This window comes from Salvelinus alpinus, chromosome 17 (genome assembly GCF_045679555.1).
Source record: "Salvelinus alpinus chromosome 17, SLU_Salpinus.1, whole genome shotgun sequence".
Classification (NCBI taxonomy): domain Eukaryota; kingdom Metazoa; phylum Chordata; class Actinopteri; order Salmoniformes; family Salmonidae; genus Salvelinus; species Salvelinus alpinus.
Genome location: NC_092102.1, coordinates 39,137,230 through 39,161,921, shown reverse-complemented (window position 1 = coordinate 39,161,921; position 24,692 = coordinate 39,137,230). Strand labels below are relative to the sequence as shown.

The 24,692-nt window shown below is 42.4% G+C and overlaps 1 protein-coding gene across 1 annotated transcript; it reads right to left on the bottom strand.

Moving 5' to 3' along the window:
* Positions 1-9,375: 9,375 nt before the first annotated feature.
* rnf114 (ring finger protein 114) lies at positions 9,376-17,384 on the bottom strand. The gene is made up of 6 exons (XM_071348899.1): positions 17,047-17,384; positions 15,659-15,809; positions 14,058-14,164; positions 13,204-13,318; positions 11,609-11,716; positions 9,376-11,511 (listed from the first exon to the last, which is right to left on the bottom strand). Exons 1-6 carry the CDS (start codon positions 17,271-17,273, stop codon positions 11,446-11,448), a joined length of 774 nt encoding a protein of 257 aa, XP_071205000.1. The 5' UTR covers positions 17,274-17,384; the 3' UTR covers positions 9,376-11,445.
* Positions 17,385-24,692: the final 7,308 nt, after the last annotated feature.

The following is a 24,692-nucleotide window of genomic DNA, read 5'->3' as shown; positions in this document are numbered from 1 at the left end:
TGTAAAGACAGTATGGACAGTATATGAATAGAAAAGGTGTGTACACCAGTAGTTATTTAGGATGAGCCTTGATTAGAATACAGTATGTACAGTGCATTCGGAAAGTATTCAGACCACTTGAGTTTTTCCACATTTTGTTACGTTACAGCCTTATTCTAAAATTGATTAAATATTTTTTTGGGTCAACATCCTACACACCCCATAATGACAAAGCAAAAACAGGTTTTATACATTTTCGCAAAAAATAAATAAATACGGAAACATAACATTTACATAAGTATTCAGACCATTTACTCTGTACTTTGTTGAAGCACCTTTGGCAGCGATTACAGCCTCGCGTCTTCTTGGGTATGACACTACAAACTTGGCACACTTGTATTTGGGGAGTTTCTCCCATTCTTCTCTGCAGATCCTCTGCAGATCTTGACAGATCCGCTCTGTCAGGTTGAATGGGGAGCGTCGCTGCACAGCAATTGTCAGGTCTCTCCAGAGATGTTCAATCGAGTTCAAGTCCGGGCTGGGCCACTCAACGACATTCAGAGACTTGTCCCGAAGTCACTCCTGCGTTGTCTTGGCTGTGTGCTTCGGGTCGTTGTCCTGTTGGAAGGTGAACCTTCAGCAGCAGGTTTTCATCAAGGATCTCTCTGTACTTTGCTCCATTCATCTTTCCCTCGATCCTGACTAGTCTCCCAGTCCCTGCAGCTGAAAAACATCACCACAGCATGATGCTGCCACCACCATGCTTCACCGTGGGGATGGTGCCAGGTTTCCTCCAGACGTGATTCTGGGCATTCAGGCCAAAGAGTTAAATCTTGTTGTCATCAGACCAGAGAACCTTGTTTCTCATGGTCTGAGAGTCCAAGCGGGCTGTCGTGTGTTTTTAACTGAGGAGTGGCTAATTGGTGCAATGCTATAGAGATGGTTATCCTTCTGGAAGGTTCTCCCATCTCCACAGAGGAACTTTTAAGCTCTGTCAGAGTGACCATCGGGTTCTTGGTCACCTCCCTGACCAAGGCCCTTCTCCCCTGATTGCTCAGTTTGCCCAGACGGCCAGCTCTAGGAAGAGTCTTGGTGGTTCCAAACTTCTTCCATTTAAGAATGATGGAGGCTAACGTGTTCTTGGGGACCTTCAATGGTGCAGACATGTTTTGGTACCCTTCCCCAAATCTGTGCCTCAACACAAACCTCATGGCTTGGTTTTTGCTTTGACATGCACGGTTAACTGTGGGACCTTATATAGACAGGTGTGTACCTTTCCAATTCAAGTCCAATCAATTGAATTTAATACAGGTGGACTCCAATCAAGTTGTAGAAACATCTCAAGTATGATCAATGGAACCAGGAATCACCTGAGCTCAATTTCAAGTCTCATAGCAAAGGGTCTGAATACTTATGTAAATAAGACATTTGCTAAAATGTCTAAAAATCTGTTTTCACTTTGTCATTATGGGGTATTGTGTGTAGATTGATGAGGAAAATGTTTTATTTAATCCATTTCAGAATAAGGCTGGGGCGGCAGGTAGCCTAGTAGCTAGAGCATTGGGTCAGTGACTGAAAGGTTCCTAGATCGAATCCCCGAGCTGACAAGGTAAAAATCTGTCGTTCTGCCCCTTAACAAGGCAGTTAACCCACTGTTCTTTGGCCGTCATTGTAAATAAGAATTTGTTCTTAACTGACTTGCCTAGTAAAATATTTTTTTTTAATAAAAGGCTGTAACGTAACAAAATGTGGAAAAAGGGAAGGGGTCTGAATACTTTCCGAATGTACAGTACATACTGCAAAAAGTGGGTAAAATAGCATGTAAATATAATTAAAGTGAGCAGTGTTTAATGACTCTATATACTGTACATAGGGTAGAAGTCTACCTACTCGGTGAACATTTACAGAAGTTTGACAATTCTGTAGTTAAACTTAGAGTTCAACTCTATTACACTTACAAATCATTGCAGGTATATCATATTGATCTAAAACCCTACTAATCTAAAATGCTAATATTGGGAAACAGATATTCATATTCAACACACTATCCACAAAAATCTCCAGTATTCCTTCTATATTCTTTCTAGCCAGAGGGCCTCCATTTAGGCTACCCCCATCACTAATAGCTCAATATAGCACCATAATACTTGTCACACAGTGTGGGGGACGAGATGGTATGTGTGTGTATGTATGTGCAGATGGGGGGTCGTTTCCCTCCAGATCTGTCTGAAGTTAATGGAGAAGGTGCTTTGACTGGCGTGACAAGTTAAGTAGAGGGAACGGGGCCATTGTCTTTCAAATCAGCTGTCACTGGGCTCGCCTTTCAGCAGTTTGACTCACTACCTGCCTGGTTAATGATCGAGCCGCTCACCGCTGCTGGAGGTGTAGGGCCCACCAACCCGCCACTCACAAGCACGCACACACAAACACACACACACAAACACACACACACACACAACTCCTTTAGGACACACAACAGGACAACAGCTGATTGACAGATCAGCTAACTGTGGTGCTTTTTCAAAGAAAGAGAGGAAGGTGATTTAAATTAAAGGGAAGAATAAGAGGGAGAGGAGGTGTGTTTGTGTGGGTGGATGGGAGGGAGGGAGGGAGGGAGGGAGGGAGGGAGGGAGGGAGGGAGGGAGGGAGGGAGGGAGGGAGGGAGGGAGGTTATGTGTGTGTGTTGGGGGACAGAAGGAATAAGGGAGAGGGGGAAGAACAAATAAAGATGCAAAAGGTCCATTACTTATTGTTCTGTATGTTCTTAGCAGTCTCTCCGTGAGTAGCTTCCTCCCTCCGAACTTGCCGCATCCGACCGGCCGGCCGAACATATCCTATCTGGCCATCTGGCCTATCTTGTCCTGTCTCTGGACGAATTCATGCTATCGGGCTAACTTGTCCTATTTGCCTGACTTATCCTTTCTGGGTGGCTGGCCCAACTTATCCTATCTGGCCGGCCAAACTTATCCTATTTGGCCAACTTTAGCTACCTGTCCGGATGGCCGAATGTATCCTAATCTGGCCAGCCGGCCAAACTTTTGCTACCCGCTGACTTGTCCAACCAACTTAGCATAAGTTCGGCCTGAAGGCCAGATAAGTTATCTGAAACCTGTCTTTCTGGCCAACTTTGCCTATCTGGCCAGCTGACCAACCTTATCCTATCTGTCCGGCTGGTCGAACATATGCCATCTTGACGAATTTATCCTCTCCGCCCATCCGGCCAAACTTATGCTATCTGTCCGAGTTGTCCGATCTGGCCGGCTTGAGCTTTCTGGCCAAATTTCCCTGTCTGTGCAGGCGGCCAAACGTATCATATCTGTCCATCCGGCCGACCTCAGCCTATCTGTCCGGCTTGTCCTATTTGGCTGACTTGTCCTATCTGGCCTACTTTACATAACTGGCTGACTAACCCTATCTGTCCGGGTAGTCAAATGATCCTATCTGACCGGCTGGCAGAACATATCCTATCTGGTCAGCCGGCCAAACTTATCCATTCTGGCCGGCAGAACATATGCAATCTGGTCAACATATCCTATTTGGCAAACTTGTACTATTTGACCGGCCGTCCGAACTTATCCTATCTGGCCAGCTCGCCTATCTTATCTGGCCGACATATCCTATTTGGCCGACTTATCCAATCTCGCTGGCCGTCCAAACTTATCCTATCTGGTCAGCTGGCCAAACTCATCTTATCTGGGCTACTTGTCCTATTTGTTAGGCTTGTACTATCTGACTGGCCACCTAAACTTGTCCTATCTGTCTGTCCGGCTGAAGATATGCTATCTGGCCAACTTCTCCTATTTTTTACATATCTGTCTGGGCAGCCAAACTGATCGTATCCGTCCGTCCGACAGACATTATCCTATCTGTCCGGCTTGTCCTATCTGGCCAACTGTCTCTATCTGGCCAGCCGACTGAACTTATGCCACCTGCCAACTTAATTTATCTGGCCTGACGCTGATGTTATGCTATCTCAACCTATCTAGCCTGCCTGCCGAACTTATGCTACCTGCCTGCTTGTCCTATCTGGCCAATAGACGTATCTGTCCGGACTTATTCTGTCTGGCTGACTAGGCGTATCTGACCAGCCGGCCAACATTATCCTATCTGTCTGGACGGCGAACTTATGCCATCTGGCCGAACTTATCCTCTCCGTCCGGCCGAAATAATGCTATCTGTACGAATTGTCCTTTCTGTCCGGCTTGTCCTATCTGGCTGACATAAATGTTCTGATTGACTTTCCCTGTCTGTCTGGGCGGCTGACCTTATCCTATCTGTCCGGCTTGTCCTCTCTGGCCAATTTTTTTTTTTTGTCCAACTTTCCCTATCTGTCCGGGTGGCTGAACTTACAGTATCCTATCCGTCTGTCCGTCCGGCCGACCTTATTCACTCTGGCCTGCCGGCCAAACTTATGCTACCTGCCGACTTGTCATATCTGGCCAACTTAACCTATCTGGCCGGCCGAAACTATTCTATCTGACCGACTTGACCTATTTGGCCAGCCAGCCAAACTTATCCTATCTGTCCGGCTGGTCGAACTTATGCCACCTGTCCGACTTGTCCTATCTGAACATACACACAGTATGAACGTACACACTTACATGCTGACCACACCGCTCCTGTCGAGTGCGCAAATGTTGCAAAATACATTTACACATGCATGTTATTCAATCAATGCACCCACACTGCTCGCGTGCGTCAACAACTTCTGCGTAGCCAGGCGTTAAAATCGAACTTGGTTTTATTTGTGACGCTTGACGCGCTGCAAGTCCCGCCTCTCCCATCTTCTCATTGGTTTTTAGGAGCATATACCCACATGGGTGATTGAAAGAGGAACTGAGGTTCACACTCCAGTCCAGTTGGTGGTGGTAATGCACCTTAAAGTTGGTTACCAACCTCCATATGAAGTCCAAAGAAGAAGAAGAAGCCTGAAGTAGGAGAGATTACTATTACCACCTTTTATCTGTGGATTAATTGTCTGAGTAGAGGACCTTGTGCACTTCAGGTAAAATAACCCAGGACAAATTAGCTAGCAACAGCAAGCTGAATTGCCATAAATGTTTAATGCTTTTCGACCGGCCCCCAAATTAATATAGTTGGTTCAGAGTTTGTTTTGGTATTTCAGCCTGCGTGTCCTGATCACATCTGGTGTGGGTGGACAAAATCAACATGCACGCGATGGCACACACACGAACGGTCTGGTCAGCATGTTAGAAAAAGAGGGTTTTGCAGCTGTCAAGTGCCTTGCTCAAGGGCAAATCGACAGATGTATCACATAGTCAGCTCGGGATTCGAACCAGCAACCTTTTGTATACTGACCCTTGAGGTTAACTACTAGGCTGACCTCTGTGGAAAGGGTTCTACGTGGAACCCAAAAGGGTTCTACCTGGAACCAAAAGGGTTCAACTTGGAACCAAAAGGGAACCTTCAAAGGTTCTTCCATGGGGACAGCCAAATAACCCTTTTTTGTTCTAGATAGCACCTTGTTTTGTAAGAGTGTAGCATCTCCTTTTTACACTGAACACTTTTTTCCCTTTATTCTCTGATGACATGGATATTCATCACTGCGGCTGCTGAAACTTATCAAAGCCAGGCCAGACCAAATCGTGCCAAGCCACAACAGACCAGGCCACAATTAACGTGAGCGTACACTCATCTTTGCTATTGTATGTGTATGTTTCTGTGGAGAAAACAAAAACAGACAACAGACAAACAATACAATTGAAGTGCAAATATTTTGTGAGCGTGTGTGTATGTGTGTGTGTGTGTGTGCATGCACATGTGTGTTTGTGTGTGGGTGCTTGCTTTCACATGTATGAATGTGTGTTTGAGTTTGTGTGTGTGTCACAATCAAACAGAGCGTTAATGGCGGTAGAGCTCTCCCTTGGGCTGTAGTTTTACAGTAAAGAGCAATAGAAGGGAAAAGAGAGGGAGAAAGAAATGAAAGACATTCCGACGCATAATGAGCAACTCTTATGAAAGTGAAATTGCCTCCCCTGTTGGACATTAAAGCAGTTGCAGCCCCCATTTGGGTCCCCCCAATCCCAGCTCACCCACCCCCTGGTTCCCCCTTGCATGCCCATGGAGACTTGATTTCAAATGGAAAAATTAATGGGAGAATAATAGCCCAGGGCCTAGCTCCTTCCCTAGGCTGGCGTCTTACTTCGTCTACTGAGGCAAGGGAGGGGGGAACAACATTTTGCTCCATTCCGCCCACTTGGCCTGGTATTCCACAGTGACACACACACACACACAAACACAAACACACACACAGAGACACACACACTCCTGGGATCATACCCCCCTACACTTACACCTCAGAGGGCTTAACTCTCAAATATTGGTAAAGGGGCTGTGCGGATTTCAAATAAATAAATAAATGGAGCAATGATTAGCAATTCCCCCAACAGTCCTATCAATGCGTTTTATATTCATTTTCACTTCCAGGAGAATATTTCTGCTGCTACAGTGATTCTGTGCACTTTCCAAGCTTTTAACGCGACCCCCAGACTTTGGGATGACTTAGTTTATAGAATGTGTGAAGTGTGATTCATAGGAAAAGCTCTGAGAAAGAGTGATATCTCTGAATTATTTTTTTTATTTTTTTATTTAACTAAGCAAGTCAGTTAAGAACAACTTCTTATTAACAATGATGGCCTACCCCGCCCAAACCCAGACAACGCTGGGCCAATTGTGCACCGCTCTATGGGACTCCCAATCACGGCCGGATGTGATACAGCCTCTGAAAGGGACATGATATTAGCTAAACACCATTTTTCACTGGGCCACTGGTTACTAACCACTAATAATGTTAAAGCTCTTTGTTTACAAACTACTGGCCACATACACATTGTTACTCTGAAAACCTGGGGACCCTACCTGCTAAGAAAGTAGCCCTGGAAACACACAGTACGTTGAAGCAGATTCAGAGTTGGTTCCAGGCATTATTAAATCAAAGACATTATTGCTTTCAGCCTTATAACAGGAGCCTGTGTGTGTGCTCCTGAGTGTGTATGTAGGTACGCATATTGCAGTGTCTGTGTAGGTACACATACCGTAGTGTGTGTGTGTTTGCATGTGAATGTGTGTGTGGTTGGGGTAGGGGGTCGGTAGTTGGGAGTTTAAGAGCGGAAGAGGAATCGGTGTAGAACTAGTCTTGATGTTGGGGAAGCCCGCAAGCGTTTTCTGTTCAAACATTTGAGAGGACTAACCTGCCAAGCCGAAGCCGAGAACGAGGAGGTGGTGCCTGGGCGGCAGGATTCCCGCGCTTCCTGTTTCTCCTGACTTTGAGGAATTTTTACGGTGAACAAACTCCCAAAGCTCCACTCACACACCCCGCCACATATACCTGGCTCAGCAAAACTAGAAAAGAGAGAGAGAGTGAGATGGAGAGAGATGGAGAGAGGAAAAGAGGGAGAGAAAGACAGAGATAACTTTCCAGGCACAGAGGTACAGAAAGAGAAACCTTGAAGTCACCTTGAGTTCGTTGGTACCACACAGATCTTGAGAAATCTTTCCAGACTGGTAGAGAAAGAGAGAGCTTTTTCTATGACTCACACTTCACACATTCTATAAACTAAGTCATTTCAAAGTCTGGAGGTCGCGGTAAAAGGGGGGATAACTTTAATTTGCATGCATTTTTAAATGATTTTTGAACATTTCAACATATACAGACTTGACCCAATGGCCATGGAATTAAAGTGCAAGCGCACTACCACCTTTGCCATAAAGATCCAGGCCACTTGACAGAAGCCGTTGTATGCTCATGTACATAAAGGCTTCACAAGTACACACAAAGTACTGGACATAAAGATGAGTCCAGGGTGGTGATGCTGCTACTCCTTCAGCCTAGTGCTATAAACACACAGGTCAACCCATTTGATGACATAAAGGTCCAGTGAACCTGAACACGATGAAACCAAAGACCATCTTTGACACTGGTCCTGCTTGCCAAACCACCCTCTTGACGCGGCCTACACACTACACAGTAGTGCCAGAGACAGAGATGAGACACCTCAGGTGAACACTGTGCTGTTCAAGTCTCCGTTCACAGGTTGAGATAATTTGAGAGAACCCAAGAACGAGAGAACAAAAGAGAAAGAGGTAAAACAAAAGAAAAGTGGGTGGAAGTGTGTCTGGGGTAGCATCACATGCCGATGCTGTGACACACATCTGAAACAAATCGACGCCCTCTCTCCTCCCCTCTCGCAGTGTGCCCGCGGGGCCGTGTAGCGTTAATTGCTGCCTCTACACAGCCCCGAGTCTGCCACACACTATCTAATGCTTGCATCAAAGAAATCACGAGCTCAACTTTATGAAATTTTTATTCAATATGTTCACTTCTCTTCCCTTTTCCCTCTTTCTTCCTATTCCCCACCTTGGCCCTCCTCTCCCTTTCCACCGCCGCCACCAAACAGACAAGAGTCTCCCTACCATGTTTTCAGCTTTACTTCCTTCCTGCCCAGAAGCACTGCTGGTGAATCTCGTTAGTTCTCACACAGTCAACTTCTCCTCTCCGCTCTGCCAGGAGCTAAAAACCTGATCGGGGAGAAAAAGGGAGAAAACGAGAGAAAGGAAATAAAAGAAGAGGGGAGGAGAAAGGGGGGCAGAGATGAAGAAGTTTGGCTGCTGAGGTATTCCACAGAGCTAAGTGGGAGATGGTTGATATCACTTAACTAATGAGAAACAAGATGCAGAGAACGACACAAAGGAAAGAGCAGATAGCAGAGGGTTATTCTCTCCTCTCCCTATGGACATAGTCAATACACACTGTGCTACAAGGCTCTTTCATCATTCTGACTGTTTTATTTGGATCCACAATGGAACATTGTGACTCTTAAAGAACCTATTTTCATCATATATTTATGCATTTGCAGGACATGAATCCATAAGAGTACTTGATCCAACAATCTATTCAGTGTTCTTCATCTTCACATACATCAGCCTAGATTCTAAGCAATCCTAGCTTTTCTCTTAAACCATCCAGATGTGCTCATCATCCCTATTCCCTTTGTAGATGAGTTACAAGTTAACATTTTACTTAGTCTGATCTCCTACCTTGCCCCCAAGTAGACAGTCAGGCATAATCATGGTTGGCTTAAGATTGATGTACCTTACACATTACCAACTCTTTCTCTCACTCACACACACACATTTGGTCATCCATCAGAGCACGGAGTGTTGTTTTTGCCCCCACATAGCTCACTCTCAGGTATAAATCACATAAGCTGATTTCAAGGTTCAATGTTTAAATAATTAAAGAGCTTTAATTTATCAGGATTTAGCACCTTCAGACAACAGAGAGAAATAAAAAAAACTAATGAAAAGGGGTAGAGGGATATAGAAGAGATTCTTAAATAGAGTATTTGGAGAGAAAAAAAACAAGACATGAACACATTTATCACACGTATAAAGATTTTTATTGGAGAAAAAAAACAAAACAAAAAAATCCTGGTATAAAGTACAATTATGCAAAACCAGATTCAGCCTCCGAACCAGTGCTACTTCAGCTGAGCGTGATTTATCCTATAGGTACCACAGGTTCGTAGATTTTAAACGCAAGGCTTACTTAAGAAAATGTACACAATGAACATTTCTCAAATTATAAACAAAAACCTTCATTAACCTAGCTATTTATTGATTGATCGTAAGGAAACTTATGCATTTCAATATTATTTTCAACCCCCACTTATGAAAATCAGGCAAAAATGTAAATCATTCAATTTCAATGTTATTTTTTCCCATCATACACATTCCAGGCATAGAAAGGCCTCACCCTTTGAAGTTCCATCATTTCCTTGACCACACATAACTGATCAATGTATTAAAACTTAGTCGATGTATGTTTTATGAACTTGTGGCAGAAACTCTGGCATAATGTGAAAGCTCTGTAAAAGAGATCCAGTAGCTCTACAAAGCCAGAACAAATCATTTATTAAATAGGATACGCTTTCACAAATAAAAACACTTTACTGAAGCATCTGAAGTTCTCATCCAAATGCTCACCATCAACATTAGGGCCATGTTCCAGAGGAACGGGTAGCAGAAAATGTTTTGAAATAGAAAACAAAATGTTTTCTAATTGAATAAGTTCGTACCCTAAATATGTTTTCTTATTCCGCTGCTATTGAAAGCCACCCAGCTATGGCAGAGCAAGGGTGTCACCCAGGAGTTAAGGTAAGCAGGCTTTTGATGCAGCCCAGTACTTGATCCATCTTATCGTGGTTCATATTGAAGACTATGAGTAGTTGATTATTCGAAACAGGCGTGTGTGTGTGTGTGTGTGTGTGTGTGTGTGTAAGTAGGCTAGTGCTGGACCGGAACGAAAGCCTGCACTCCTAATAGCAAGTCTAGAGATGATGCTGGAAATGGAACAGTGCCTCTAATGTTAGATGGAGAGTGATGGAGCTCTACTGCCCTCCTTTGGCCAAACATGGGAAACTACAGCCTACAGGGGGCCCATACCAGTGCATCAAATCCAATTGTCCAATGATAAACTATTTAAACGACAGATACTGCCTGATTGTATGAGGCTCATACTTAATATCTTAACCAATCAATACCAAATAACTTACAGATGTCTTAAATGAAGGCCATCTACCAGCAAGAAGGTCTAGCATGCACCTCGAAAGCCGTGAGAGGTTACACGGAGGAATGCCACATTCAAGGAATATGGCTCTTATGTCACATGCATAGAAGTCCTACTCTCAGAATGCAGCCTCTATCACCATATTCAGTAGTCTAGGCTCCGAAGCAACACACTGACCCATGTCTCTACTTGGGAGAAAATCAAAAAGGATACAGTAAAAGACAAAAACACTACTTAAGTTTCTTGTGTGAACAAGTGTACACCACAGGGAGAAGGTTTGACACTCAGACATCTATTCTCATCAGGAAAAGTATTTAGAGTACACATTATATAAAGACATTCCTCCTGGAATAAGAGTTACTGGCAGTTTACACGTTACAATGCTTTCTCGCATTGAAGAACAAAGTCTCATTGCATTTTGTTGGCAAAGGGTAGCCACCTAGTGGTCAAAGCCTCTTATTGCAGAATCAACAGTAGCAAACTAACATAACTTTGGGAGTCAGGTACATTAGGCCTACATGACAATGTTATCAATGAACAGATCAAATCATAATGACTCAGTGGATTATGACTGATCTTACAACACGCTTCTCTGGAGAGATACAGGGACATCACTCTTCTACCAGTCCTACACCAGAAAGCACATTAACTGTGTTCAACTTGTATTGGTTTATTTATGTTTGAATGATTATTGTCTAATATTAAAGTGATAAGAGGAGTTGTTCGGTAGGGCTCAAAGCTTCCTGGTTATGCAGGCAGGAAGTTGCACCCACCCTTAATATTATGTTGCCTATGGTTACACCACTAGCCCAGCTCAAGGAGGGTGCAGTGCAATTCCCCCCCACCCAAATCCCCTTTTCCTCCAGACATACACCACCTCAGTTCTCCATGAGGGAGCGCTGTAGAGCCTCCTGGATCATAGTGTGTTCGTCTGTGGAGTAGTCCTGGAGAGAAAGGAGGAGAGAAGGGGAATAATTAAATAACAAAAACAGATATGTACAATAACTGAATTGTGGCCACTGCGTCTTAAGATCCACTTACGACAAAGGTGTCATAAGAGAAGGTGTGTCTAATCTTGAGGTGCTGGAAGAAGTCAGCGCTCCTGTAGTTAGGGTCTCCCCAAGGCATAGAGGCACAGATAGGACACACCTGCAACAGAATAAAACATTATTCATCTGGACACAAGTCTTTAGCGCACCCTCACAAGTAACATTACAAACACAGTGTGTTAAAGCAGCAATAGACATGCACACTCACACACCAGCCTTTCCGTCAAATGTACGTCCAGATTTTTACAGGCTTTATCAAATAGACACCCAATTGAATGCCGTCTCACGTAGGCTAATGCTTCTTTAGGAGTGCCCACTGCCGATTTACACCACATGAAAGTGACTGCAATGATTATTGAGCTGAGTCTCAAAGAGCCGCCAGTCCCTTTAAACAGCGACACACATTTCAACAAATAAACACCCGTTTCAAATAAACGTCTGGTCTAAATGAATCGTTTGAGTGAACTTCAGCGAGTACTGTAAATATTGAGCAAAATAAGAGAAAGGAGAGCAGCATTGCTATGGATGAAACAGCACAGTGATCAGACATGGTCACAGTGATCAGACATGGTCACAGTGATCAGACATGGTCACAGTGATCAGACATGGTCACAGTGATCAGACATGGTCACAGTGATCAGACATGGTCACAGTGATCAGACATGGTCACAGTGATCAGACATGGTCACCCCAAATAGCAACAAGATCTCAGTCTCACTTTAGTATTTAACATTATGCACCGTTTTTTTTTTGGGCTACTAAACCAGATTAAAAGACGGAGGTAAGCTGCATCATTCACCTAAATACTCCTTGTTGGTCGAGTAGTATGACATTTCTGAAAATTATATTTTAGGAAGATTAATCTAGCAAAATATAATTAATGGTGAAGGGCACTGATATGGAAAATCTATATAGCATTTTTTCAACACTTCTCCCCTGTATGCACACAGCGGAGTCTTTCACGGACTGACTGGCGTGGCCTGGTACCAGTTGAGACAATTGCAAGTCTATAATTGTTTTACCAGCCAAAAGTCGTCAATTACCGGCTAACGTAAATGCTGTGACACACCTAGACATTCTCATGCCCCCCCACCCTCCACCACACCCTGCTTCTAGAAAGGCACAAGCTATGACTATACACCTTGGCAGGTATTATTTCCTTTTCCCCCGCTATAACACTAAAGTGTGTGTGACCGTCAGCGGCTAGGAGGGGACTCTGGTACGGTAGTAAGTCATACAGGCTCCTGGCAGATAGCTGTGTGTGCGATGATTTAGGACCTGCTCTGCAGAATGATTGAGGAGCACAGTGGAGCGGCTCCAAAAGACTCACACCATACGCACACATCCCAAAGCACCTGGTTTTACAAGCCATCCCTATTCCATACTCCCCCCCCCCCCTTCCATCTTTCTGTCATCTTGTTTTCCTCTCTTGGCTTTCTGTCAAGCTCTGACTTATTCTCTCCCTCCATCATTCTCACTCTTTCTATGCAACATCTCATGTTACACCCGTGCCTGAAGCAATGAACAAAAAAATGCTGGAGGGGAGCCAATTATCAGGTGGGTCACATTTCAGTGAGGACCCCTTACCACGTGGCGCGTGTCCCGGGCATGCTGGGAAGTGCAGTGCTCCACCAGGCCGTCCTGGTCAAGGTTCTGGCAGTTACAGTACGGGCAGGAGAAGGTGAAGCGATTCGGCAAAGGGCTGGAGACAGAGGGGGAGAGTTACAGTAGGGGCAGAAGGTGAAGGGGTTGGGCACAGAGCTGGAGAGACAGAGGGGAAGGGGAATGAGGACATGTTGGATATGCTAAAGCAGTGCTTCCTTTGTTTGTATTATACATGACCATGGTCTCTATAGACGAGCTAGCTGACAAATCTGGAAAAAAATGTGAACGCTTCAATGGGACAGAAGGCGGTGTGTTGTGAATATGGATGGCCAGATTGCTAGCAACAGAGGTAGCTCGTTTCAGCTAGTTCTCCTGTTCTTCATACTATGTCTTGTTTTGAAATGTGACTGATGTTATGTCTATGCTACTATAGCAAAAAAAATACAAAAATCACTAGCTAACCAACAACTGTAACAATGTATTTGAGAGACTACAAGTCCTCATAGTTCAAATGTATTTATGTTTTCAATAAACATTGGAGACGACATGTAAACTATCCCCCCCCCCCCCATCTGTGTTGTTGCAAAACAACCAGCACGTCTATGGGTCTGTGCCCTTCACTATGAAACTCAGTGTTTATGCAATAGTCAATAAAAAAAATAAAAAAAAGTGGATATTTAGAGCCAATACAAGTTGAGAACCTATAAAGATGGGTTGATCATCAATACATATATGAATTACTTAGTATAATATTCTCTTTCTAAGTCCATTAGTGGACGATTGAACAGCATTTCAAAGCTGCTGTGCCACCACAGGCTACACCCTCCCCGTCTCACCCGATAATGTTAGGCTGGGTCTGGGCAGTGGTTCTGACCCCCTCCTCAATGTACTCCTGGTACTTGGAGCAGGCTGCCGTGTGGCCTCTCATTTGGGACAGGCCAACCTGAGAGAGACAAGGAGGAACCAGGCCTCAGTGCTAATGGTAGTGCAGAATATTCAGAAACATAGACTTTTGTGCACATATACTAATACAGTGCATTCAGAAAGTATTCAGACCCATTCCTTTTTTCCACATTTTGTTACGTTACATCCTTATCCTAAAATGTATTAAATACAAAATTCCTCATCAATACACACACACAACCCCCCATAATGACAAAGCAAAAGCAGGTTAAGAAATGCACATTTATTAAAAATGAAAACAGAAATACCTCATTTACATAAGAATTCAGACCCTTTGGTATGAGACTCAAAATTGAGCTCAGGCGCATCCTGTTTCCATTGATCATACTTCAGATATTTTTACAACTTGATTAGAGTCCACCTGTGTTAAATTCAATTGATTTGGACATGATTTGGAAAGGCACACACCTGTCTATATAAAAAGGTCCCACAGTTGACCGTGCAAACTGAGCAATCGGGGGAGCAGGGCCTTGGTCAGGGAGGTGACCAAGAACCCGGTGACCAAGAACCCGATGGTCACTGACAGTTCTTCTGTGGAAATGGGAGAACCTTCCAGAAGGACAACCATCTTAGCAGCACTCCACCAATCAGGCCTTTATGGTAGTGCCCAGACAGAAGCCACTCCTCAGTAAAAGGCACGACAGCCCGCTTGGAGTTTGCCAAGAGGTATCTAAAGGACTCTATGAGAAACAAGATTCTCTGGTCTGATGAAACCATTCTTCGGGCCTGAATGCCAATCGTCACATCTGGAGGAAACCTGGCACCATCCCTTCGGTGAAGCATGGTGGTGGCAGCATCATAATGTGGGGATGTTTTTCAGAGGCAGGGACTGGGAGACTAGTCAGGATTCGAGGGAAAGATGAACAGATTTAAGTACAGAGAGATCCTTAATGAAACCTTACTTCAGAGCACTCAGGACCTCAGACTGGGGTGAAGGTTCACCTTCCAACAGGACAACGACCCTAAGCATATAGCCAAGACGACGCAGGAGTGGCTTCGGGTCAAATCTCTGAATGTCCGTGAGTGGCCCAGCCATCTCTGGAGAGACCTGAAAATAGCTGTGCAGCGACACTCCCCATCCAACCTGACAGAGCTTGAGAAGATCTGCAGAGAAGAATGGGAGAAACTCCCCAAATACAGGTGTGCCAAGGTTGTAGCGTCATACCCAAGAAGACTCAAGGCTGTAATCGCTGCCAAAGGTGCTACAACAAAGTACTGAGTAAAGGGTCTGAATACTTATGTAAATGTTACATTTCAGTTCCTTTTTAATACATTTGCAACAATTGTCATTATGGGGTATTGTGTATAGATTGAGGGGGGAAAATAATACATTTTAGATTAAGGCTGTAATGTAACAATGTGGGAAAAGTCAAGTGGTCTGAATACACTGTATATAAAATTCACTCCCTCGTCCTAATTCCCGTGACTATTCAGTGTTTTACAAAATGACAGCATGCTATACACACAGACACACCTGTGCTCCACAGCCCTTGCAGGCCGCCACAGAGGTGTGTATGAGGGCATCTAGGTCAGTGGCTTTGGCCCAGTGACCCAGTGCTGCCCTGCACACGGCACACACTGGCTTTTGGGGCCGCAGGCACGCCTGCAGACAACTTTGACAAAACCTGGAGGGTGGAGGGAGAGAATGGAAAGGAGAGTGGAAGTGTAGAAAATCATTAATTGGCTAAAATGCAAGTAGCGGACTGAACTCCACGGTGAAGGAAGTTTCTGATGAATTTCAATGGCGTGGTCGAGACCAGGCTTGGTGGAATCTAGGTCTGGCTACACCAATTTGCCAAGGTCAATACTTACAATAATGTAATATTATGAAACGCCCGCCTTATAGCCATGTTTGTCCTCTGTAGTGTGCTTTTCTTTGCTGAAATCCATACTTTTTATTTAAATAAACGTTAATCAAATACCACCACCGACTGTTTCCTTGTTGAGATTCAACGGACACATGCGCCGAGTTGCCGTCTTTGAGCAACAGCAATTAGCAAACAGTCATTGGCAGTATTAGATTAACGTTTATTGAAAAAGTATGGGTTTCAGCAGACAAAGAATGGCACGCAACTAAAGAAGGCAAACATAGACAAGCTGGGCGTTTCATAATAAAATGTTTTTGAAGTATTAACCTTGAGCGAATCGATTTAGTCGGGGCTAGACATTGGTTTAGTTAATCAGAAACTTCCTTCACCATGGAATGGAGTTTAGTCCGCTAAAATGATAGCACACATCTATTTATAGGTAATGTAATACCAACGAATTGTTCAATACAGAAGGAAAACGAAACTGAATGTTATACGTCTGGCATCACACAAATAAACAATGATGCAGATGATTAACGTTAGACCTCTATGTTCATCACCGATAGTTTCATACTTTACTTTATGAAATTTAATGACGGTGCGAATGTTTTATTACTAAATGCACTTCCGTCACCGAGGAAAAGTCCTGTCATGAGGACATTGGGTTTTGTAGTTCTTTAAAGATCTACATGAATGAATTTCACAAATCATTCGACTACAAAACCCACGATTCTTGAACCCCATTTCTTGACGTAAACAAAACTGAACGTAAAGCAGATTTATGAACTTACAAATATCTTACAAACATTACATTGAATGCCAAAATAAACATTAATGGATAGCTAATTATTCATTCCTGTCAGAAGTAGTTAGGTTATGGGTGTACATACATGTTCAATCGTTTAGCTAGCCAGCTCACAACAGATCTTGCTGGTGGGCTGGCTAGTTTTGCCAAATAGCTAACGTTAGACAGCTCGTTAGCTTGAACTTGGACGATGTCTAGCCAGCTACGTTAATAATAGACAAAAATATATATTTGTGTAAAGATACTCACGTATGTCCACAGTGTGTTGTGACAGGGCTATCAAAAATCTCTAGACAAACCGGGCAGAGGAACTCTGTCACGTCCCTGTCGCCTCCAGAAACATTTTTCTTCTGCTGTGCAGAGCTAAAGGATCCTAGCATCGCCATTTCTTCTCTCTCAGCTGTCAATTTGGGGGACCTATTGTTGCCTTCAATACAACTGGGTGTATTCATTAGTCGAATTCCGTAGCGAAACATTTAATCTGTTGCAAAACGTTTTGCAACAGATGAAAGCGGGTTTCCAATAGATAACACAAACACAGTCAAAATTGTTAAAAAATCCTGAAAACAAAACTTAGCTTTTTGGTCGTAATTGAAAGTTAGGTTTAGGCCACCCGTAGCAGCTTTGGCAGTAAGATGATGTTTTCAGAGATACAGTATTATATAAATGTACACATTTCCTGTTGAAAACGGATGTGAGGACTCGGCTCAGGTGTATTTTTACACCTGCTATGCTAGTTTAGGGTTAGCAGTGTGGTGAAGGTTAGGGTTAAAATCTGATTTTAAGAAGATACATTGTAGAAATGGGCGGAGCTTACCGTTTATTCTAGGAACCAAACGGAAGCATATAACATAGAATGGAACCAAACAGGGAGTGACATACCTGAATTTGTCCAATATTAACTCTCGTTTTCTTTGCAAAAACGGTTACCGTTTTGAGTAAACGAGTTCTGATGCAAAACGTTTTGCAACAGATTAAACGTTTTGCAACATAATCCGTCTAATGAATACACCCCTGAAAACAAAACGAAAAACGAGCTCATGCTGCGTTGATAAACAAGTGGAAAGGTGGTAATTACCAGTGTTGGGGAGTAACGATTACACGTAATCATTTACATTTAAGTCATTTAGCAGACGCTCTTATCCAGAGCGACTTACAAATTGGAAAGTTCATACATATTCATCCTGGTCCCCCCGTGGGGAATGAACCCACAACCCTGATGTTGCAAGCGCCATGCTCTACCAACTGAGCCACACGGGACCGTTACATGTAAGGGATTACAAAAAACTGGCAACTGTAATCCGTTACCAGCTAAAATGTTGTAATCAGATTAATTTTGAACAACTAGATGATTACTTTGAGGATTACTTTTCAATTCAGAAAGGATGTTTGCGGAAAAAAAACGGACACTTCTGTTTTTTTCAATGACATTCAAATCAGCATTGAAAAAAGGATCAAGTTTAAATTTGTTCCACCTGAGCGAGTCTGACCACAAGTCAGAGACCACTATGATGACACACCAAATGTGTTTTATGGATCATGGGAAAAGAGCAGGAATAGGCTTTTGTACAGTAGGCTACAGTACTAGCTATGTCTTCCAATGGTGCGACTGCTATCGGCATCCAAAGATTATCCAAGTTGAATAAACGCTTGCAGGTAAGGATGACAGCAGTGGTGTAGTCTACGGCGAACCGGATATCACTTATTATTTATATCTACATATTGCATTTAGCTTTTTGCGCCTTACGGGTTGTGGTTGCTGTGAATGGCTAATCTCAGACCTAAATGTGTATATGAACCCAATAATGGTTGAATTCAATTTGTTTAAGCTGCCTATCAATCATTGTTTTTTAAATCAGTGGACAGCCAGTGAAAAATGCGCTCTTGCAACAGATGCATAGTGTGGATCCCAGCCTATGGAATAAAATTGAGGCTTTTATTGCTCAATCTAATTCATTCTGATAAAAAAATCCATAGGCCTAATGGACACATGCTCAAACTCGCACACTTTTGATAGACTTAAAGGGGCAATCTAGTTGCAACACACATTTTTGGATTTATAAATTATATGTATTAATGTAAAGATATAATTTAACCGTATAATTATATGTAGTAGAAAGCGATAGGTTAGAAGAAGCCTACTTAAACAACCCATAAAGTAAAATGTAACATCCATATATGGCCAGATATGTAAACTTGAACATTGATTTATCCTGCAATATATATCATTCAATTGGTAACATACATTTTTGTCTTCTTCTAATGCCTCTTAAGAGGAAAGTAATCTAAAAGTAACTGAATGTAATCAGATTACGTTACTGAGTTTGGGTAATCCAAAAGTTACGTTAATGATTACAATTTTGGACAGGTAACTAGTAACTGTAACGATTACATTTAGATGATTAGTGATGGCACCTGAGGGTAGGGCTGCTGTCTTATCAGCTCTTAACCAACCATGCTATTTTATTTGTTTTTTTAGGTATTTTCTGAAAACTGCATTGTTGGTTAAGATCGGATCCAAAGATACCTGCGTCTTCATCCTCTGTTCTGTCTCCCTCTCCAGTAACTTATATCTCGGGTTCAGATCCTCGGAGCTCCCATCCTCATCAGACCGTGAGGCTGAGACCGGCCCATTCAACATCACCAGCTGGCACCATAGGCAGCTCTATGGTGAGAAACATCTCAGTTCCCAAGGCTAAAACCCTGTGCTACCCAGGAGCACGAGTACAGGACACCACAAGGTTACTTCAACTGTTCTATGACAGATCCCGGGTGCTGACACTGTCGTAGTCCATGTGGGGTCAAACGACATCAGGAGGGCCAGCTCGGAACATATGAAAATGTATTTTAAATAACAGATTTTAGCATTAAAAGACTCCAGAAAATGGCCAATCATTTCAGGTCCACTACCATCGTTGGGTGTGAAAAATTCAGAAGGCTACCGGCATTACACATCTGGCTAAAATACTACTGTAGCTCTGCTGGAGTCACTTTTATTGATAACTTTGACACCTTCTGGAAACAGAAGATACTCTACAGGAATGATTGAGTCCATCCAAATCATCTTGGCTCCTGGACTCTGTCGACACATTTCAAGGCTGCGTTGAAACAATGACTTATCAATGACCCAAGACCAGCTCAGTTAATCCCTACCATTGTGACAATGAGTCGTCATAATGCTGCATCAAATGTACATTATCCTAGGGGCGTTTGCAGACACAATGTAAGTAACTTAATTTATGTCCCGGTAATTGCCCTGAATACCTTTGTTGATCCTACAGCTATTGTATGCAGTAATCATGAGCCTATGAACCAGAGTTACACTGTTAGCACTGAGGTGGTGTGCCCTAGTAGGAAGATCACTTTGTGCAGCTCACCCTGCACTATCAGCTCCAATATAAATAACATGAGCAAGTCTGCCTCTGATAGTCTACCCAGTAAAGCATTAAAAGCAATCAAGCAACTCAGAAAAGTGCTAAAAAATAGACAATATTAACATATGCAGCCTGAGAAACAAGGTCCATGAAGTCAATAACTTGCTTGTAACAAATGACATTCATATTCTGACTATCTCTGAAACTCACTTAGATAATACCTTTGATGATACAGTGGTAGCAATACACGGTTATAACATCTTCCGAAAATACAGAAATGCCAACGGGGGTGGTGATGCGGTCTATATTCAGAACCACATTCCTGTAAAGCTTAGAGACAATCTAATGTTACATACTGTTGAAGTAATATGGCTACAGGTTCATCTGCCTCACCTAAAGCCCATTCTTGTCGGAAGCTACTATAGACCATCAAGTGCTAACAGTCAGTATCTGGATAATATGTGTGAAATGCTTGATAATGTATGTGATATCAACAGAGAAGTATATTTTATGGGTGATTTAAATATTAACTGGCTCTCATCAAGCTACACACTCAAGAAAAAACGTCAAACTGTAACCAGTGCCCGCAACCTGATTCAGGTTGTCAGTCAACCTACCAGGATATTTACAAACAGCACATCTTTATGAATTCTGCAGAAATTTGCTTTAAAGCAGTATTCAAATCCATAGGATGTAGTGATCACAATTTAATAGCTATATCTAGGAAAACCAAAGGTCCAAAGGCTGGGTCTAGTATAGGTTATACAATAAGTTTTGTAGTGATTCATATGTTGATGATGTAAAGAATATTTACTGGTCTGTGGTTTATAATGAGGAGCAACCAGATGCTGCACTTGACACATTTATGAAATTGCTTATTCCAGTTACTAATAAGCACACACCCATTTAAGAAAATTACTGTAAAAACGGTTAAATCCCCTTGGATTGATGAGGAATTGAAAAATTGTATGGTTGAGAGGGATGAGGCAAAAGGTATGGCAAATAAGTCTGGCAGCCCAACTGATTGGCAAATGTACTGCAAATTAAGAAATCATGTGACTAAGATAAATACAAATAAACTATACTATGAAACAAAGATACATGATATAAAGAATGATAGTAAAAAGCTTCGGAAAAAACTACTCGGCTACATCATTCATTGAATACATCATTCATGGGTCATTCATCACAAAACCCACTGATATTGCCAACTACTTTAATGACTTTTTCATTGGCAAGATAAGCAAACTTAGGGATGACATGCCAGCAACAAACGCTGACACTATGATGAATACACTGATGTGGGAGGTAAACACATCACACATATTTGGACACCCCTCCTTGTACAGTAAGTAACCCTAATATAAGTAATTAGCAGCAGCTAATGGGGATCGCTAATAAATACAATACAATACAATAATAATGTAATTTGATGTGCAAGTAATATTTATTTAATGGATGAATTAAATTCTAATTAAAATATACACACGTGGGGCTATAGGATATATACATATTTTACATTGTAATACAATACCCACATTGTGTGCTGGAGCTATGGGTTTATTTTTCCTCTGTCACTAGGCCTACAAATTGAAACTCGGACTGAATTGAATGGGGGATGCTAAACTACTTTTCACTGAAGAAGGGAAACGAGGTACAACATACAACTTCGATCGAAGACCTAAAATCATGCCTGACAAGACCAATGAAATCATAATGGTATCCTAATATAGTGTGGATACAGGAGTAGCCTATTCCACAATAATGTAACTATGTGCTACTATAATTTATCTAATTGATCAATTAAATTGTAAATCTGCATGGGTAGGCTACTTCATTTGATGATTACAGTATTGTACAAGGTAGATACAGGAGTAGCCTATAGTCTACAATAATAACGTAATTGAATGTGCTATGGTATAATTTATTTCATTGATGAATGAAATTGTAAATGGGGATGGTAGGCTACTTCATTCAGTGAATACTGAATGTCTTGCTATCTCTGGGAGTATGCTAATGAAGGCTTTTCAGCTGTTGAACTATGGCAATGTCAAACTCATTTCTAAATCGATCTTTCTTTTTGTCAAGAAGTGATGAGCCAGAGCAACCAATAAGCATCACTGCAGCTGTTGTACCCACCACCCCCACTGCTCTCCCACAAGCAACCACCTCCTCTTCTCCTGTTCAACTAATTTTACGTCAGACTGAAAAGGACTGTACATACAGCCCTGTGCTCATCTCATTGCAACATGATCCATCCAAGGCCTCAGCTGGATGCCTAAAATGTGAGAAATGTAAACAAGATGCTACAGTATTCTGTGTGTGTATGGATGGAGTTACAAGAAAATACACGAGTTTGATGTGCCTCTCTGTGTCAATCTTGAAATGCCATAAATGGAAGATGGCTAAGGAGATAGTGATGAGAGTGAGAACATACAGTATAAAAATAAAGACCCCTTGGGATCTAAAATTAGTGTGGGGTGCCCTCTGTCTCCTTTTTGTCCGTTTGAGGATACTACAGTCATCCCTGGTGGAGGTTCTTGGAACACCGCTATTTACGTCTGAGCAGAGGTTGTTGCGTGTTATCTTGTGTACCAGGCAGATTTTTGAGTACAGAATGAAATGGTGTAAACTTAACAGGTTGAACTTGTTGAGTACACTCTTCGAAAAAGGGGTTCCAACACGGTTCTTTGGCTGTCACCAAAAGAGAACCCTTTTTGGTTCCAGGTAGAACCCTCTGTGGAATGGAGCCCAAAAGTGATCTACCTACGTGCAGAAAGGGTTCTACCTGGAACCAAAAAGGGTTCTCCTATGGGGACAGAGGAAGAATCCTTTTAGGTTGTTGATAGCACCTTTTTTGTGAGTGTAGGCCTATATTGCAGTGGTGGTTGCGTTGTTTTCTGTAAAAAAGAATTGGCTCATTGGTGATGGGGAGTTAAGATAATCAGAAATACTGTGAAACATTCCCACTTTTAGCATAGATTTGGCAGCAGGCAAAGTGACCTATGCGTGTTGAGGCATGTGTGATTTTTTTTATTTTACTAGGCAAGTCAGTTAAGAACACATTCATATTTTACAATGACGGCCTACCCCTCCCCTAACCCGGACAACGCTGGGCCAATTGTGCGCTGCCCTATTGGACTCACGGCCGTTTGTGATCCAGCCCTGGATTGAACCAGGGTCTGTAGTGACGCTTCTAGCACTGAGATGCAGTGCCTTAGACCGCTGCGCCACTCGGGAGCCTCAACATTGACAGGACTGACAAAAAAAGACATGCTCACATGTAAACAAAAGAAAATGTGTCTAACTTGCACCGTTGTGCAATTATTAAGAGATACAAATAGCTAATCCTGGCAACCAATGTTCTAGCATTAATTTATTGAGGCAAGCAGATCAGAGATGTCAAGGTGGTACCCATATGCCATGTGTATATGTGACACATAAATATGTATTGGTCATTTTTTGATGTTTTAATTTCTTTGTTCTTTTATGGAGCTATCCCTTGTATCATTTTCTAGGCCTCCTAGGTATTTGCATTTATAGGGGGAGCTGTGACTTGGAGTTTTTTTCCATATTTTATTTATTTATTTAACCTTTATTTAACCAGGAAAAGCCCATTGAGACCCTGAGTCTCTTTTTCAAAGGAGACCTGGTCAAGAAGGGAGCAACAATCAATCCATTACATAATTAAAACATACAACACTACAATACAACAACATGATCCAGCCTAAAAAAAGCATCTACACTCCTCTGTAAACAGAGTCTCCCATCAATATTTTAAATTAATACAGTGGCACTGACATATCTAGATGAAGCATGAATTGTAGATTATTCCATGCATATGTAGCACAAAAAGAGAAGGCAGTCTTGCCTAATACTATGAATGTTCTGGGGACTTTAAGTAGCAACCACCTAGCAGACCGGGTATGGTAACTGGTGGTGAAGGAGACCAGACTACAGAGGTAAAGAGGGAGTTTACCCAAAAGGGCTTGTAGATGAACACACACAAATGTATCTTTCTGCGCATATAAAGTGAGATCCAACCTACCATTTGGTACAATATGCAATGGTGAGTGAGTGACTTGGCATTTGTAATAAAGCGCAAGGATGCATGATAAACAGAGTCCAATCTCTGTAAGATGGAGGAGGTTGCATGCATATACAACAAGTCACCATATTCAATTACAGAGAGAAAAGTGGCCTGAAGTGGCTTGGTTTCTTCTTCAATATTGGAGAATGCCTACTACTGAAAACTACTAAAGTTTCTCAGTTTCATCATTTTACCCTATTAATTCAGTTAATGTAATGTGCAATGTGACTTTCAAAATATTGAGGCAACATGGTTAACTACATAGTCCATGAGTTTGGTGATCTTTGAAGGGAGTTTTAACCGAGGGAAAAACTGGTTTCACCATTGTGTGTAATGGAGGTTGGCTAGGTTGCTAATGGTTTACATGTAAGAGAAGGGTTTAAGATGGCGTCCAAACTCTCTGTACTTTTTTTCAATGTTTTAGATCCTAT

Excerpts from the sequence above, each read along its gene's own strand:
- rnf114 (XM_071348899.1), bottom strand. The coding sequence starts at position 17,273 with ATGTTTCGCTACGGAATTCGACTAATGAATACACCCAGTTGTATTGAA. Across the intron at positions 14,165-15,658 it reads GCAAGGGCTGTGGAGCACAG|GTTGGCCTGTCCCAAATGAG; the intron begins GTGTGTCTGTGT and ends TGTCTCTCTCAG. Across the intron at positions 11,717-13,203 it reads CCCGGGACACGCGCCACGTG|GTGTGTCCTATCTGTGCCTC; the intron begins GTAAGGGGTCCT and ends ATTCTGTTGCAG.